Source organism: Pan paniscus, chromosome 4 (assembly GCF_029289425.2).
Source record: "Pan paniscus chromosome 4, NHGRI_mPanPan1-v2.0_pri, whole genome shotgun sequence".
NCBI classification, from domain to species: Eukaryota; Metazoa; Chordata; class Mammalia; order Primates; family Hominidae; genus Pan; species Pan paniscus.
In genome coordinates this window covers 175,596,177-175,612,393 of record NC_073253.2, presented here as the reverse complement: position 1 = coordinate 175,612,393, position 16,217 = coordinate 175,596,177, and the positions used below count along the sequence as shown (strand labels likewise).

At 40.7% G+C, this 16,217-nt stretch overlaps 1 protein-coding gene across 5 annotated transcripts in view; it reads right to left on the bottom strand.

The window, feature by feature from the left end:
* Positions 1–11,737: 11,737 nt before the first annotated feature.
* CNOT6 (CCR4-NOT transcription complex subunit 6) overlaps positions 11,738–16,217 on the bottom strand; it is an 84,722-nt gene continuing 80,242 nt past the window's right edge. For all 5 annotated transcript variants that reach the window (XM_034961229.4, XM_034961232.4, XM_055112923.2 and 2 more), the window contains one exon: positions 11,738–16,114. In XM_034961229.4, coding sequence (XP_034817120.1) covers positions 15,902–16,114 — 213 coding nt within the window. In that variant the 3' untranslated portion in view covers positions 11,738–15,901. The remainder of the gene's footprint in view (positions 16,115–16,217) is intronic.

The window sequence follows — 16,217 nt, the reverse complement described above, 5'->3', positions numbered from 1 at the left end:
ACAGAGATGGGGCCAGTATCAGAGGCAAACTGGATTTGGAAACAAAACTGGCAGGTCTTTCTTCCTGTTGTGCTCTGTAACTGTTTATGAAGCATAAAAATTATCTACTCCTTGAAGACTGGCGAGAATGCAAACGCACCAAAGCCATTTGCTGCTAAAATTTGAAAGTTTTTATTTTTTCCCTCTATACTTGTAGATGTCTTCCTCGGAATGGGGGAGGAATGAGGGCTTCAGGAAATCCGCTGATGGGCTTGTTTTCCCTGCAGTTTCTGCTGGTTTTGTTCAAATAACCTAGTGACTTTGATTCCTTCTTCTCTAGCAGAGAGACCACCTTTTGTCAACTGATCTAGTGTTGGTGGGCAGGTGCCCAGGGAACCCAGACATCGGTGTCCCTTTCAGGGGAAGCCTCCCAGTTGACTTCCTTGCTGGGATGAATAACTCTGCCTCAGGTGGCTTGAGCAGGTCTTCCCCCCATCATGAATATCCACACGAGATTTAAAAAATTTTTTGATTGGGCACGGTGGCGCACGCCTGTAACCCTAGCACTTTGAGAAACCAAGGCAGGTGGATCACTTGAGTCCAGGAGTTTGAAACTGGCCTGGGCAACGTGAGGAAACTCCATCTCTACAAAAAATACAAAAATTGGCCGGCGCGGTGGCTCATGCCTGTAATCCCAGCACTTTGGAAGGCTGAGGAGGGCGGGTCACGATGTCAAGAGATCCAGACCATCCTGGCCAACATGGTGAAACCCCGTCTCTACTAAAAATACAAAAATTAGCTGGGCGTGGTGGCACACGCCTGTAGTCCCAGCTAGTCGGGAGGCAGAGGCAGGAGAATCGCTTGAACTGGGGAGGCAGAGGTTGCAGTGAGCCAAGATCGTGTCAGTGCACTCCAGGCTGGTGACAGAGCGAGACTCCGTCTAAAAAAAAAAAGTACCGAAGTTATCCGGGCATGGTGGCGTGTGCCTGTAATCCCAGCTTCTCGGGAGGCTGAGGTTCACTTGAGCCAGACAGGTCAGGCTGCAGTGAGCCGTGACTGTACCACTGCACTCCAGCCTGGTCAGCAGAGAGATGCCCCGTCTCAAAATACATAAATAGTACAATAAAATAAAATTTTTAGCCATTTTGATGAGTTCACAGTCAAACCACAACAGGGAAGAAGCCACCTGGATCCAGATTCCATGAAATCTCAGCAACACGTTGCCCCCAAGGTCATGAAGGGCTGTGAACCTTCACGGGGTGGGGAAGGCTTTGGTCTGGACAACAGGAACCAAGAGTGAGAATCACAAGGTCATGGGGACACCGACCTCAGCAGGACCCCAGGCCCACCTCCCCCAGTATCACATATCCAGGCTTTCTGCAGGTTGTCTGCTAACAATTCCTTAACTAACTGGATTAAAACATCCAGGTAAATCATTATGGGAGCATGGTAGGCTACGGGAGCTTGGTGGAACGGACAGTGGGTGGGCTGTGGTACTATGTGGTACTAGACGAAGGACCCCATCCCGAGATGGCCCTGCTACCCTCCACCCCTGGAATCTTTCCAGGAACACAACAGGGGGAAAGCAAAGTGCTTAGTAAAAAAGGGAAACTGCGAACACCAGTTGAAGTTCCAAGACCAGCTGCAACGTCTAGCTTCCTTCCTCCTGTAGATTCCTGGAAGAGAGACCATCATAATCCTGGAGGTGCTGGTCCCAAACATACCGCTCTTCAGTGAGCAGGTATATGCAGACCTGCCCCCAAAGACCAAGGGAGCTAAGGGGTCAAAAAGAGTCTGACAAGTCCAGTATCTCACAAAGAAACATTTAATGGGGACTTAAAAACAGAAGCTATGTCTCGGATGGCCTTGAGGCGGTGCATCCCCACACCGTCAACTCCCAGACCCAGGGTTTGTATATCACAGGGAAAAGGTACACGTGCTTCAGCAGGGACGTATAAGACAACTGAAGTCGACCCCTCAAAGGCAAGAATGCCATGCCCAAAGTGCTGGGACTACAGGCATGAGCCATGGTGCCCAGCCCAAGGATGAAATGTTTTAAAATGGTTACTATTTTAAAAATACTTTATATTGTCACAAAAGACCAAACACAAATTCTTTAAAGCAGCCTCTAAAAATTGAAGTTAGGAAAAGAAAGAAACTTAACTGGGTTTCTAAGCGGGGGCCTAACCACCAAGGAACTATTCTAAGTAATGTAAAAATGTAGTGATTGAATTCTCCGCCCTGGGGTGGCTCCACCCCAAGGACAAGAGGAACTGTGAAAATAATTTTAAACCTCTCTTACTGGTGGTATTGCGATACTGAGGCCGTTCTGTGCATCTTCTGTGATAACTCAGATGCATAATTAGGTTAGTGTCATTGAAGTCAGGTTTCCGGCCAAGTTAAAAGAAGATGCTGATGACGTAAGAGTAAGACCTTAAGGCTCAAGATCACACTTGGAAGCGTAATTGTAAATGCCTGATATTTTTAGACATGGAGTCTCACTCTGTCACCCAGGCTGGAGTGGAGTGATGCGATCACAGCTCACTGCGGCCTTGAACTCCTGGGCTCAGGCGATCCTCCCACCTCAGCCTCCCAAGTAGCTGCTACTATAGGTGTGAGCCACTGCACCCAGCTTTTTTTTTTTTAATTCATGGCTGGCACAGTGGCTAATCCCAGCACTTTGGGAGGTCAAGGCAGGAGGATCCCTTGAGTCCAGGAGTTCAAGATCACCCTGGACAACAAGGTAAGTCTTTGTCTTTACAGAAAATTTTAAAAATTCGCTGGGTGTGGTGGCGCACGTCTGTAGTCCCAGCTACTTGGGAGGCTTAGGTGAGAGGGTCGCTTGAGCCCGGAAAGTCGAGGCTGCAGCGAGCTGTGATTGCGCCACTGCACTCTAGCCTGGGCGACAGAGTGAGACTCCTCTGGGTGACAAAGCAAGCCTCTGTCCCACCTCCCCCCTCCAAAAAAAACACCCCAGCATTAACAGGAGTTTGGAGGAAGTTGATTCCAGCCTAACGGATAACCAAGAGGTTCAAGGCTTCAGGTAGCAACTGCAGATGTGGGAGAAATAACAAGAGCACTTGAATTAGAAGCGAAGCCTGACTGAAGATGTGACTGAATTACTGCAACCCCATGATAAAACTTGAACAGGTGAGGAGTTACTTCTTACGGATGAGCAAAGAAAGTGGTTTATTGAGACAGAACCTCCTCCTGGTGAAGAGGCTGTGAACCCCACTGAAGTGACCACATAGGATGTAGTTTTAGAAGAGTACATAAACTTAGTTGATAAAGCAGCAGCCGGTTTTGAGGGGATTAACTCCAATTTTGAAAGAAGTTCTACGGTGGGTAAAATTCTATCAAACAGCATTGCATGCAACATACAGAGAAATCTTTTGTGAAAGGAAGAGTCAATGCTGCAAACTTTATTGTCTTATTTTAAGAAATTGCCACAGCCACCCCAACTTTCTGCAACCACCACCCTGATCAGTCAGCAGCCGTCAACACTGAGACAAGATCCTCTACCAGTAAAACGATTATGACTCACTGAAGGCTCAGATTTTTAGGCGATAAAGTATTTTAAAATTAAGGCATGTTCCTTAAGACACAATGCTATTGCATAATGAATAGACTATACTATCATGTAAACAACTTTTACATGTACTGAGAAACCAAAAAGTTAACGACTTGCTTACTGCAGTGGCCAGAAACAAAGCCCACAATATCTCCAAAATATGCCTGAGTTCAGCTGTCCCAGCACTATTCATTGAAGATGCTGCACTTTCCCCAATTGAGATATCTTGGCATGTTTGTCACAAATCAATTGACCAGAAATGTAAGGGTTTATTTCTTGGGCTTTAAATTCAATTCTATTGACCAATGTGCTATCCTTATGCTAGAACCACACTGTCTTGATTACTGTAGCTTTGTAACTAGTTTTAAAATCAGGATGCTTTAGTCCTCCAACTTTGACCCTCTTCAAGACTGTTTGGCTATTTTGGAGGTCCCTTGGATTTCCATATGACTTTAAAGATTAGATTGTCAATTTCTGCAACAAACAAAAAGTCAGCTGGGATTCTGATAGAGACTGCATTGAATCTGTAGATCAATTTAGGGAGTATTGCCATCTTAATATTATCCTTCAATCCAAGAACATGAATTCCATGCTTTCTTGGGGGAAAGCCTTAGTCTGTCATCATTACGTATCATATTACCTGTAGGTTCTTTGTAAATGCCTCTTACCAGATTGAAGAAGTTCTCGTTTTTGTTTGTTTTTGGAGAGTAAGTTTTGTCAAATGATCCTACGCTTTTGTCCTTTGTTCTACTGATACAATACATTACATTAATTGGATAAATCCCACTTGGTCATGGTGCAAAATCCTTTTTTATATATTGCTGAATCCTATTTTGCTAGTATGTTTTTGAGGACTTTTGGATCTATATTTAAAAGTGATTGGTATGTAGTTTTCTTTGAGATATCTTTGTCTGGTTTTGATATCAGGGTAATACTGACCTCACAGAATGAGTTAAAAAGTGTTCCCTCTTCTACTTTTTGAAGTTTGTGAGGAATTGGTATCAGCTTAAATACTTGATAGGATTCACCAGTGAAGCCATCAGGGCCTATGCTTTTCATTTTGTAGTTTTTTTCATTACTAATTCAATCCCTTTATTGTTGTACATCTATTCAGATTTTCTATTTCTTCTTGAGTCAGTTTTGGTAGTGTCTTTCTAGGAATCTATCCATGTCATCTACATTGTCTAATTCATGGGCATACAATTGTCCATAGCATTCCATAATAATCCTTTTTATTCTATAAAGGTTGGTAGTAATGTCTCCCCTTCATTCCTGATTTTAGTAATTCAAGTAGCTTTTTATGTTCAGTCTCTTTAAAGGCTCATCAATTTTGCTGATCTTTCCAAAGAATCAGTCTTTGATTCTCTACTGTTTTGTTTTGTTTGTTTTTTGGTGACAAAGTGTCCCTCTCTCGCCAGGATGGAGTGCAGTGGTGCGATCTCGGCTCACTGCAACCTCTGCCTCCCAGGTTCAAGCAATTCTCCTGCCTCAGCTTCCTGAGTAGTTGGGACTACAGGCGTGCACCACCACGACCAGTTAATTTTTCTATTTTTAGTAGAGACGGGGTTTCACCATGTTGCCCAGGCTGGTCTCCAGTTCCTGACCTCGTGATCTGCCCGCGTCGTCCTCCGAAAGTGCTGGGATTATAGGCGTGAGCTACCACGCCTGGCCCTCTCCTGTTTTTCTATTCTCTATTTCATGATTTTCTGCTCTAGTTCTAATTACTTCCTTCTTTCTGCTTGCTTTGGGTTTGGTTTACTGTTTTCCAGTGTCTTAAGTTGAAAAGATTTAAGATCTTTTTTTTAATTTTTGAGATGGAGTGTTGCTCTGTCGCCCAGGCTGGAGTGCAGTGGTGTGATCTCAGCTCATTGCAAGTTCGGCCTCCTGGGTAGCTGGGACTCCTGCCTCAGCCTCCCAAGTAGCTGGGAATACAGGCGCCCGCCACCACGCCAAGCTGATTTTTTTTCGTATTTTTAGTAGAGACGAGGTTTCTCCATGTTAGCCAGGATGGTCTCGATCTCCTGACCTCGTGATCCGCCTGCCTCAGCCTCCCAAAGTGCTGGGATTACAGGCGTGAACCACCGCGCCTGGCCCCAAAATCTTCTTTTAAAATGTGTTTATAAATTTAAGTATTGCTTTCACTGCTTCCCATGTTTTGGTATATTGTCTTTTCATTTATTTCAAAATATTTTCAAACTTCCCTGGTTTCACTTCATTGATTGGATAATATATTTGGTATGTTTTCAATCCTTTTGAGCTTATTATGGCTTGTTTTATAGCATCCCATATGATCTGCCCTAGAGAATATTCCATGTACACCTGGGAGAAATGTATATTCTGGTATTGTTTTACTTCTCTATCAGGTTCAGTTGGTGTTTCCTATTAACATCAATTTCTGCCTAGTTGTTCTATTGAGAGAAAGGTACTGAAATTTCCATTTATTATTGCTGAATTGTCGATTTCTCCCTTCCAATCTGTCAGCTTTTGCTTCCTGTAGTTAGGGGCTTTGTTGTTTGCTGTTGTTTATCATTAGAAGATATATCCTTCATCTCTAGGAACATTTTTTGTTTCCTAGTCTATTTTGTCTGACGTTAGGATAGCTCCAATTTTTATAGTTCCTGTTTGCATGACATCTTCTTCCATCCTTGTACTCTCAGCCTATTTGTAACGTTTACATCTAAAGTGCATCTCCTATAAATATCATATAGTTGAATCTTAAAAATTGATTCACATACCAAAGTTGCACCAATTATACTTGTTTTATAATTGAATCAAATCCCCAAAATCATTTAAAAACATTTCTGGACCCATATCAACAAACCTATTTCTGTTTTATAGGAATCTATTGAACTTTGTAGCAAATGTATTTGTTTCTAAGTACTCATGAATACTTGCATTGACTCTAGAATATGAACATCAAATTCAAAGGGGTAATGAATAATTTAAAAAACTCTAAATTTTATTTTTCTGAGGCAGGGTCTCCCTGTATTGCTCAGGCTGGTCTTAAACTCCCAACCTCGAGCAGTCCTTCTGCCTTGCCCTCCCCGAGTGCTGGGATTACAGATGTGAGCCACCACGCTTGGCAGCTACTCTAAATTTATCTATGTATCAACAGTGTTCTTCAAATTTTACTTGTAGTTTTTGCAATTTATAAAATGTTAAATTACAATTAAAATTTTAAATGTTAGAAAATGTGTCAAAGCCATATTCTGGATTTGCATTATAAAGTTTCGATTTCAACATAAATTCTTGTACCTGTCTGTGAACATCACAAATAAGCTTTTCCTTTCCTTGGAGCTTCAACTTTAGTTCATTCATATTCAGTGTGATATTGGTGAGAAAATGTGCACCACAGACATTTTTTGCTTTAGATTATTGCATACACGTTAGCATTCCTTTTGTTGCAAAAGAATCTTAAATTGGAATCAATAGGACAATGAATCATTAAAACTCCTTCACAATTCAGCAAATAATCATTAGCAAATACATGATTTTTAAACTTTTTTTTTTTTTTTTTTTTGAGTCTCGCTCTTGTCGCCCAGGCTGGAGTGCAGTGGCACGGTCCCGGCTCACTGCAACCTCCACCTCGTGGATTCAAGCAATTCTCCTGCCTCAGCCTCCTGAGTAGCTGGGATTACAGGCGCCTGCCAGCACTCTGGGCTGATTTCTGTATTTTTAGTAGAGATGGGGTTTCACCATGTTGGCCAGGCTGGTCTTAAACTGCTGACCTCAGGAGATCCACTCGCCTCAGGCTCCCAAAGTGCTGGGATTACAGGCTTGAGCCACCACTGATTTTAAATTTAATAATTTGTATGTATATATATTTGTGTATATATATGTGTACATGTGTATATATATGTGTATACAGGTATATATATATGTGTGTGTGTATATATATATATACACACACACACACATATATATATATATTTGAGATGGAGTCTCCCTCTGTTGCCAGTCTGGAGTGCATTGGCACGGTATTGGCTCACTGCAACCTCTGCCTCTCAGGTTCACCTGATTCTCTTGCCTCAGCCTCTCGAGTAGCTGGGACTACAGGTGCCCACCACCACTCCTGGCTAATTTTTGTATTTTTAGTAGAGACGGGGTTTCACCATGTTGGGCAGGATGGTCTCGATCTCCCGACCTCGTGATCCACCCGCCTCGGCCTCCCAAAGTGCTGGGATTACAGGCGTGAGCCACCGCGCCTGGCCCTGTCTATATTTTTTAAACTAGAAAAATAAGAACATACATCTCACTTTTAACTACTAATTAGGATTTACATAGGCACAGTAACTGCATGTAACATTTAGATAAACACTATAATGTTACTTTGGTTAGTAGTAAAATACTGTTAGAATGAAGTCAATTCTTTGATATCATCTGGCAATGTGTTTATGTGTAATACAAGCAAGCAAGGCAATGGTTCTCTTACACAATGCAACAATTAAAAGATAAATGTGATCCTATAAAAATCATTGTTTTGCTTAACAAAAAAATATATTTTTCAGTACCAGTCACAACAGCCATATTTCAAATGCTCAAAAGCCACACATGGCTAGAGGCCACCACACTGAACAACGCACAGCGCGAGTCCTTTCCATGAGGGGAGCTTCGCAGAGCTGAGAATTCTTGGATCCCTCCCTTCGCTGCTTGTATGCTGCTCTACTTAAATACCTCCCAGTGCTTGGTCTTACCAGCAACCTCGGAAAGGCAGTCTTTTTACATTTAAACTATTTTTAGTAATAGAAAAAGCCGAAGGGAAACAGGCTAAAAGAATTAATTTAGCATCAAATGCTACCTTTTATCATTTTCTGGAACTACTGGCTGTTTAGTAGGGGCACAATGGATTTCTCCTGCAGACTAAAATCTGAATAAATGATAATGGGGAATGAAGTAAAATCCAGCTTGAGAAACAAGATTCTTCAACTAAATACTTTTGTCAGATGGGTGAAGGAAAAATGGGGGCCTTGGTGGCAGACATAAGATTTTGAATCAGGGTTTACATAATGAAAGCAATGACTGGACAAAACTCATTTATCTGTCTTTTCATCCACACAAGGCAGGAATTGAGATTATTACTTCCCTTTCTTAAACATTTCAAAATTCCCTTTCCTTTCTAGGCTTACTGCTCTGCAAGCCCTCCTCAGCTTAGCTGTCAACTGGACCACACCAGAAACCAGCTAACTAGTCTGACACCAAGTATTCATCTCCCCTTTTCATGCATCCTGCACAGTGCTGCTACAGCAACCTTCCCAGTAGCCCAAGTTTCTTCCTCCACACCTATTACGTCTTCAGCATCCAAGGCACTAGATTTAAGGTCAACGAACAACTTGGAAGTCAAGGATTATGCCTATAAATCTTTATTTCCAAACTAAGCACAGAGTCTGACAATTGTAAATCTCTCAATTTTAAGTAAGCTTAGGCAACTTACTAGTGGGTAACTCTGTAAGCCCAGCAGCTTAGATTCCCTTTGCTGGTAAGCTGGAACGTATCCGGCAATTAAAGCTCTTGAAGCCTGCCTCAGGTCGCACTTGATAGAGCAAGCAAAATTTCTTGTAACAGACCAAACTCATTTAATAGCTTTTCGGTAGATTAGAGTGATCTCAAGTTTGTGATTCAAAGAAAATGAGAAAACTGACATTTCCTTGTTCATTTGATTAAAAATGTTAAATGTGCTAAAACTGTAGAAACTCGTTTTTAAACTACTTTGCAATCCAGCAGTCCTCCCAACCCCTAGCTATAGACTAGCTGGTTAGACTCATTTATGTAACAATCTATTTAAAATATTATTCAGGGGAAATTTACTTACAAAAACATTTCTCAAATTATCCTAAAATTCTAGTAGAAAACTATCTTCTACAAGTTTCTTCTAACATAGAACCACTCATTATGTTAAAATTATCTTTATAATGTGTAAAAGATTATTTTTTTTTTTTGGAGACAGAGTCTTGCTCTGTTGCCTGGGCTGGAGTGCACTGGCGCGATCTCGGCTCACTGCAACCTCTGCCTCTCGGGTTCATGCCATTCTCCTGCCTCAGCCTCCTGAGTAGCTGGGACGACAGGCACCCACCACCACGCTCGGCTAATTTTTTGTACTTTTAGTAGAGACGGGGTTTCACTGTGTTAGCCAGGATGGTCTCGATCTCCTGACCTCGTGATCCACCCGCCTCAGCCTCCCAAAGTGCTGGGATTACAGGCGTGAGCCACCACGCCCAGCCAAAAGCTTATTTTAGAATCAATTTGAATACCTAAATAATAGTCTAAAAAGGGAACTCTCGGTATATATCACATTGTTATCTTGTTATCTAAAAACCTAAAAACTTTATTCTAAATATGTTTCAGTTCATGTTTCTCTAGGTACTTGTTCTTTTAAAGAACATTAATTAGAATTTATCAAGTAACATGGCACATACTTCATTAACTTGTTTTTTTTTAAGACAGGGTCTTGCTCTGTCACCCAGGCTGGAGTGCAGTGGTGCCATCTGGGCTCACTGCAACCTTAGCCTCCTGGCTCAAGTGATCCTCCTGTCTCAGCTTCCCGAGTGGCTGGAACAATAGGCACGCACAACCATGCCCGGCTAATTTTTGAATTTTTTGTAGAGGTGGGGTTTTGCCATATTGCCCAGGCTGGTCTTGAACCTCTGGGCTCAACTGATCCGCCCACCTTGGCCTCCCAAAGTGCTGGGATTACAGGCATGAGCCACTACACTCAACCTAACTTTATACTTACTTTTTTGACAATTATATGGAGGAACAAAAACTTATCATAGAGGCAAAACTACATAGTCATGCACTGTGCATAATGACATTTTGGTCAAAGATGGACCACATATATGAGGATGGTCCATAAGATATAATAGAGCTGCCTATTCAGGTATCTTTTTTTTTTTTTTTTTTTTGAGAGTCTCACTTTGTCATTGAGGCTGGAGTGTAGTGGCACAATCTCCTCACTGAAACCTCCACCTCCTGGGCTCAAGCAATTCTCCCACCTCAGCCTCTTAAGTAGCTGGGACCACAGGCGTGTCACCACGCCCAGCTAATTTTTCTATGTTTTATAGAGATGGGGTTTCGCCATGATGCGCAGTCTGGTCTTGAACTCCTGGCCTCAAGTGATCCGCCCACCTCGGCCTCCCAAAACGAGATTACAGGCGTGAGCCACTGTGCCCAGCCTCAGACATACCACTTTTTATACTGTATTTTCACTTTTTTTTTTTTTTTTTTTGAGACAGAGTCTCGCTCTGTCGCCCAGGCTGGAGTGCAATGGTGCGATCTCGGCTCACTGAAAGCTCCGCCTCCAGGTTTCACACCATTCTCCTGCCTCAGCCTCCTGAGTAGCTGGGTCTACAGGTGCCTGCCACCACGCCCGGCTAATTTTTTGTATTTTCAGTAGAGACAGGGTTTCACCGTGTTAGCCAGGATGGTCTCGATCTCCTGACCTCGTGATCCACCTGCCTCTGCCTCTCAGGTTCACCTGATTCTCTTGCCTCAGCCTCTCGAGTAGCTGGGACTACAGGTGCCCACCACCACTCCTGGCTAATTTTTTGTATTTTCAGTAGAGACGGGGTTTCACCGTGTTAGCCAGGATGGTCTCGATCTCCTGACCTCGTGATCCACCTGCCTCAGCCTCCCAAAGTGCTGGAATTACAGGTGTGAGCCACCGCACCCAGCCTACTCTGTCTTTTCCACGTTTAGATGCACAAATATTTACCACTGTCTTACAACTGCTTACAGTGTTCAATACAGTAACATGCTGCACGGGTTTCTGGCCTTGGAGCAACAGGCTAAGCACACAGCCTAGATGTGTAATAGGCTACACCATTTAGGTTTATGTAAATACAATCTGAGGTTCACACAATGGCAAAATCACCTAAGGATGCATTTCTCAGCATACATCCCCCTAATGTGCATCACTGTGTTAAGGATTAAGGAGAACACGCCTACTTTAAAAACTGGAGATCAAAGGAAATATTATCTAAACTGTCCAGATTTTGCATGGTTTTTCCCACATGTACATAAAAATGTACGTCTGCTATGGAAGTCGTTCTAAAAGCAAAGGAACTCATGTTGTTTTCTCAATTGTAAGCTGACATCTGAAGACTTAGGAAGTCACACGTTTTTAGAGTTTACACATACAACAAAACGCAGGCAACAAGACATTTAATGAATTATTATAACCCCAACACAATGTTTGCTACTGTATTTAAAAGCATTTATTTAAAACATGTCAACCTCCTTCCAAAAGACGGAAGACACATGAGCCCATTTCTTATATCATGAGGTATAAGGTAACAACAACAAAAATCCTAAATGCAAAAGGACCATCAGTTGCCTAAATATAAAATTGAACTTTGGCAAAGGTATGAGTGTTATACAGAATAACAGCCAATAAAGAAATACAATAGTTTACACCATTTCCCCATATCATGGCCCTGTCCCCCTGCAACTCTTCCCTTTGGAAGGGTGAGTTACAACCCTGTCCCAGAAGATTCGGAATTTTAAATATGTGGTCTGCTGATTAACATTTATTTTTCCTCAAACCTCAGTACTACAGCTATACAAATTACACTTCTAAAATATTTGAAACAGATACTGAATTTATTGGTTGGCTATGAGTAGGAAAATACATCGGTAAAGAAAAAAGACCCTGTATATAAATATAATACTAGCTAATTACAATTTGACCAAGAAGGTTCCACTGAACAGAACAGTAAAAGCCCTTGTTACCGCCAGTCCGTGTGGTTTATTCAGGTCCCATCACCCTCATCAAAGAGCTGCCTGGGCGGATGTGACATTCTTTGAGCTTATAGTGCAGATAACGTGCTGGGTTTTGTTACATGAATGGTAAACAAGAGTTAGTCCAGTGCATCACACAATATAATGTACTGTGAATAAAGACTAGATACTTTTAGACACTACTTCAACATACCAGTTATTAAAATGTATGTAACCAAAAAGAAGAGCAAAGTGAACATCTTAAAATGCTGTTTATGAATGGTGAGGAACACCTGCCAAAGGAGTTCTTGGAATTATCTGCAACATTTGTACTGGATATTCTGAGAGCTTTACTGAAAAAACAGTGCTGTAATTGTTTTGCCTAGCTTGGCTTTAGTCCTTATATATGACCCCAAAACCTTAGAAGTCAGTATGGAAACTAGTTCCATAAATTTAAATAGTACAAAGTGAAACTCTAAAACTTGAATATTATTATTGAGAACCTGAATCTCGAAAGAGCTTTGAAATTTTAATTTAAACATTTAGAAGTGCATTCCATCCAATTTAATAATGTCCCTAAGTTTGAAAGTGCTAATAACCCCAAGTAAGTTTTCCTGGTTGTCACTAAATCATATTAAACACACACACACACACACACACACACACATTTTTGGAGATGTTCTCTGCCTATCTTTGGGACTATTAAAGTTGCACTCAACAATTCATTTCTACAACTTTAGCTTAAATTATGCCATAAGTTAACTTGACGAACAATATTTAAATTCTCAAAGCATAAATAATGACCACTAATATGGTAAAGCTGTACTTTAGGAGATTGGCGACAAGGACTTGGGTGCCTCCAAACTTCTGGTCTTTAAAACAGAAAACATGCCCTAAACTTTTTGTAAGACATTTCTAAAATGGATTTATCCAGCAAAAATACTGAAATGACATTATGGCAACATATTAAATATATTTGTTACAGAATTTTTGAAAAAAAATATACACTGTGAAAACATACTAGTTTTTATTGCATTTTAGGGATTATAGATTATTGAAAATTATTTAGGACACGGAAAATATCTAAAACATGAAACCTTTCTTAACAAAAGCATCATAGTCTATTTTGGTGTGACTGTTCATTCCCTACAGACCCCAAATAGTTCTTCCTCTTTTGAAGGTTACACTTGTAAATCTACACTCTTGGTTCAATTTATCACTGTCCAAATAAGGTGGAGAAGCTGTTCAAACTGATCCACAGAATGCAGTATGCCTGGAAGAGGCAAAACAAGTATTTTCAAGACATAACAGGCCATTACATCTTAATATGCTGCCCCAAATTCGAATATATTGTAGACAATAACAAATACAGATGAATACATTTTGTGTAAAGCTCAAACCTTTAGCATCTAACAAGTGCACTCTGGTTCCAGCATCTATGAGAAGATGGCACCCTCCATTAACAAACACAACAGGAGTAAGTGCTCCTCCTCTCCCGCTTCCATAAAGCTCTCTGGACCTGTGATTACATAATGCAGATCGTAGGAAAAGCTGCTTCCTCAGTCTCATCAGTCCAACCAGCTCCAGCTCACCTTCACTGGAAATTGTCATGATGCACATTACCAACACAGTGTTCAGGAAAAATGAGTAAACATACCTTTTATTCACACTTTACAAAAAAAACCAATAACAAAACCCCATAAAAAGTTATGCACTGGTTCTACATCAATACCAGCTTTCCAATGTACTGATTATAAACTGGATGTGTTTGGTGTCAGCACAACTTAAACAAATAGCAAAAAACAAAACCAAAACATCACAATGAAATCCTAGAAAAAACAAAAAACAAAAAACCCTCAAAGGAAAAAACAGGTCCAAGACCAAGATTCAACATCAAAACCTTTTGGAGAATTTTCTAAAAGGAGAAAAAAAAAAAAAAAAAAAAGAATCATTTCCAAAATGACTCATTCTCTGTATAAAAATCGTTAGTAAGAGTCAGTATTTTTTTTCCTAATGCTCACATGGCGGTCCTTTTGCTCCCCTGCCTGCAGTTGAAACAAAAGCAGTTTGACCAAGCTCCCTCTGCATTCATTTGACTTTAGAGAGAAGAATGAATAAATGAGAGCAGACCATGTACATGTTCACTTTGCAAAGTTAAAGCTGGTTTTCATCTCTAAATGGCACTACGGGCAAAATAGACGGTATGATGTAATTTTTATCTTGCTTGACATACTAAAATGACTTAGTCATTTTAAAAATGATCTGAAGAATTGTCTTAGGGACCTGTTTTGAAAATACATCTAATTCATACTGCTTCATAAATGGAAAATTACTTCTTCTTAAAAAAGGAATGATTAAAACAACAACAACAACAACAACAAAAAGACTAAGGAAAAGACACTGACGACAAAAAGAATTCACATGATAGTAGTATTCTGGGTGGCAAGCAGCACACTGCAATGACACCGAGAAGCAGTGCTTGGATCTGGTGAGCAAAGATCCAGGGACTCACCCTATAACATGTTCCAAAATGTGATATTCAATGCTTCACAATGGGAAAAAGCCACAGCTCATACAAAAGCATTTTCATAAAATTCTCACAAATGTTAAACAGTATTTTAAAAATATAAAAGAGGATGCACAGATTTTCTCTGCATGCACAGGCAGTGCTTGGTGAGAACAAATTTAGGCAGGCACAGTGGAGATAGGACAGGAAGTGTCTCAAAAAGAGTTAAGAAGCTGGACCTAAGCAGCTGTAGGTTTTTAACTTTAAAAAGTTAAAGATTTAAAAATATCAGAATGTACATATATCAACCATTACATTCAGTCCATAAATGTCTACAGATCATCACTGTTCAGCTTATCTGTCCTAGTAGATAGTTTTCATAAAAATTCATGAATAAGTTGCCTCTGGTCTGAAAACATCCTAAGGTTGAAGCAGATTTATATGTAAAGAACCATGTTCTCAATTTAAAAAGAAAGTAGTACAAAAGGGCTAACAAAACCCTAAGAGTGCAAATCATGAGCAGAGAAAGTCTGTTGCAGCTTCTTTTACAAGCTGGCCTTTATAACACATGAAACAGGTTTAAAAAAAAATTTAGCCTCAGTTTACAATACAATCATTTCCAAATGATTTTCTTTTTAGTACAAAATTTCATAAATCAGGTCTTCTGTGGATCATATACAATCATAAAGGCTAAATTCAGATTCTGTACTTTACAAACAAGTCTGAAAAAGGAGGGAGTAAAGTATGGAAGAATGGTCTCTGGATGTTGCTACTGGCCTCAAAAAAGCAGTGCTACAGATTTCTGTGTGAAGAGAATACGCTGTTCACACATTTTCCTATTTCCAGGCATGAAAATATTCTATTGGGTAGAAGAAATAGGAAAATCTCTTATGACAAATGAAAGACAGGTGCAAACACACCAATCCCTGTCTAGCAGTATAAAGCATATTGGGCTCAGAATTTGTCTGTTGCTAGCACCTGGCTTTCATACTATATCCTTATCAAATAATCAGATTGAAAGTCCAAATCATTCTTAAGCAAGCAAAAATCCTCAGTGGCCATACCTCACTCCCCTATGTTCAGATTTTCACAAGTTTACAAGTGAATCAAGGCTGTCCTCTGAAGGTGCTTGACTACCTCCTGCCAGGAAGGTGGATGCCGTTGACTTGGGGCAGGAAAGGCAGTAAGAGCTCCAGTTGTGCAAAAAGTGAGAAGTGGTCAGAGGGGATGAGGGGGTGCGGGCAGCCACTGATGTTATTCTCAACCAGCCAGTGGTGGTCCAGAGGGCCCAGGATGCCTAAGGTGTTCAGCTGAGGTTTAGAATAGAAAATGTAGTCGATTATACCCTGAAAAACAACAGAAAAAAAGATAAGCACCATATAAGACAACACTAAAATCCTCAGTGCTTTCAAGACATGCCTTTATGTCATGTTTGGTGAACAGAACAGA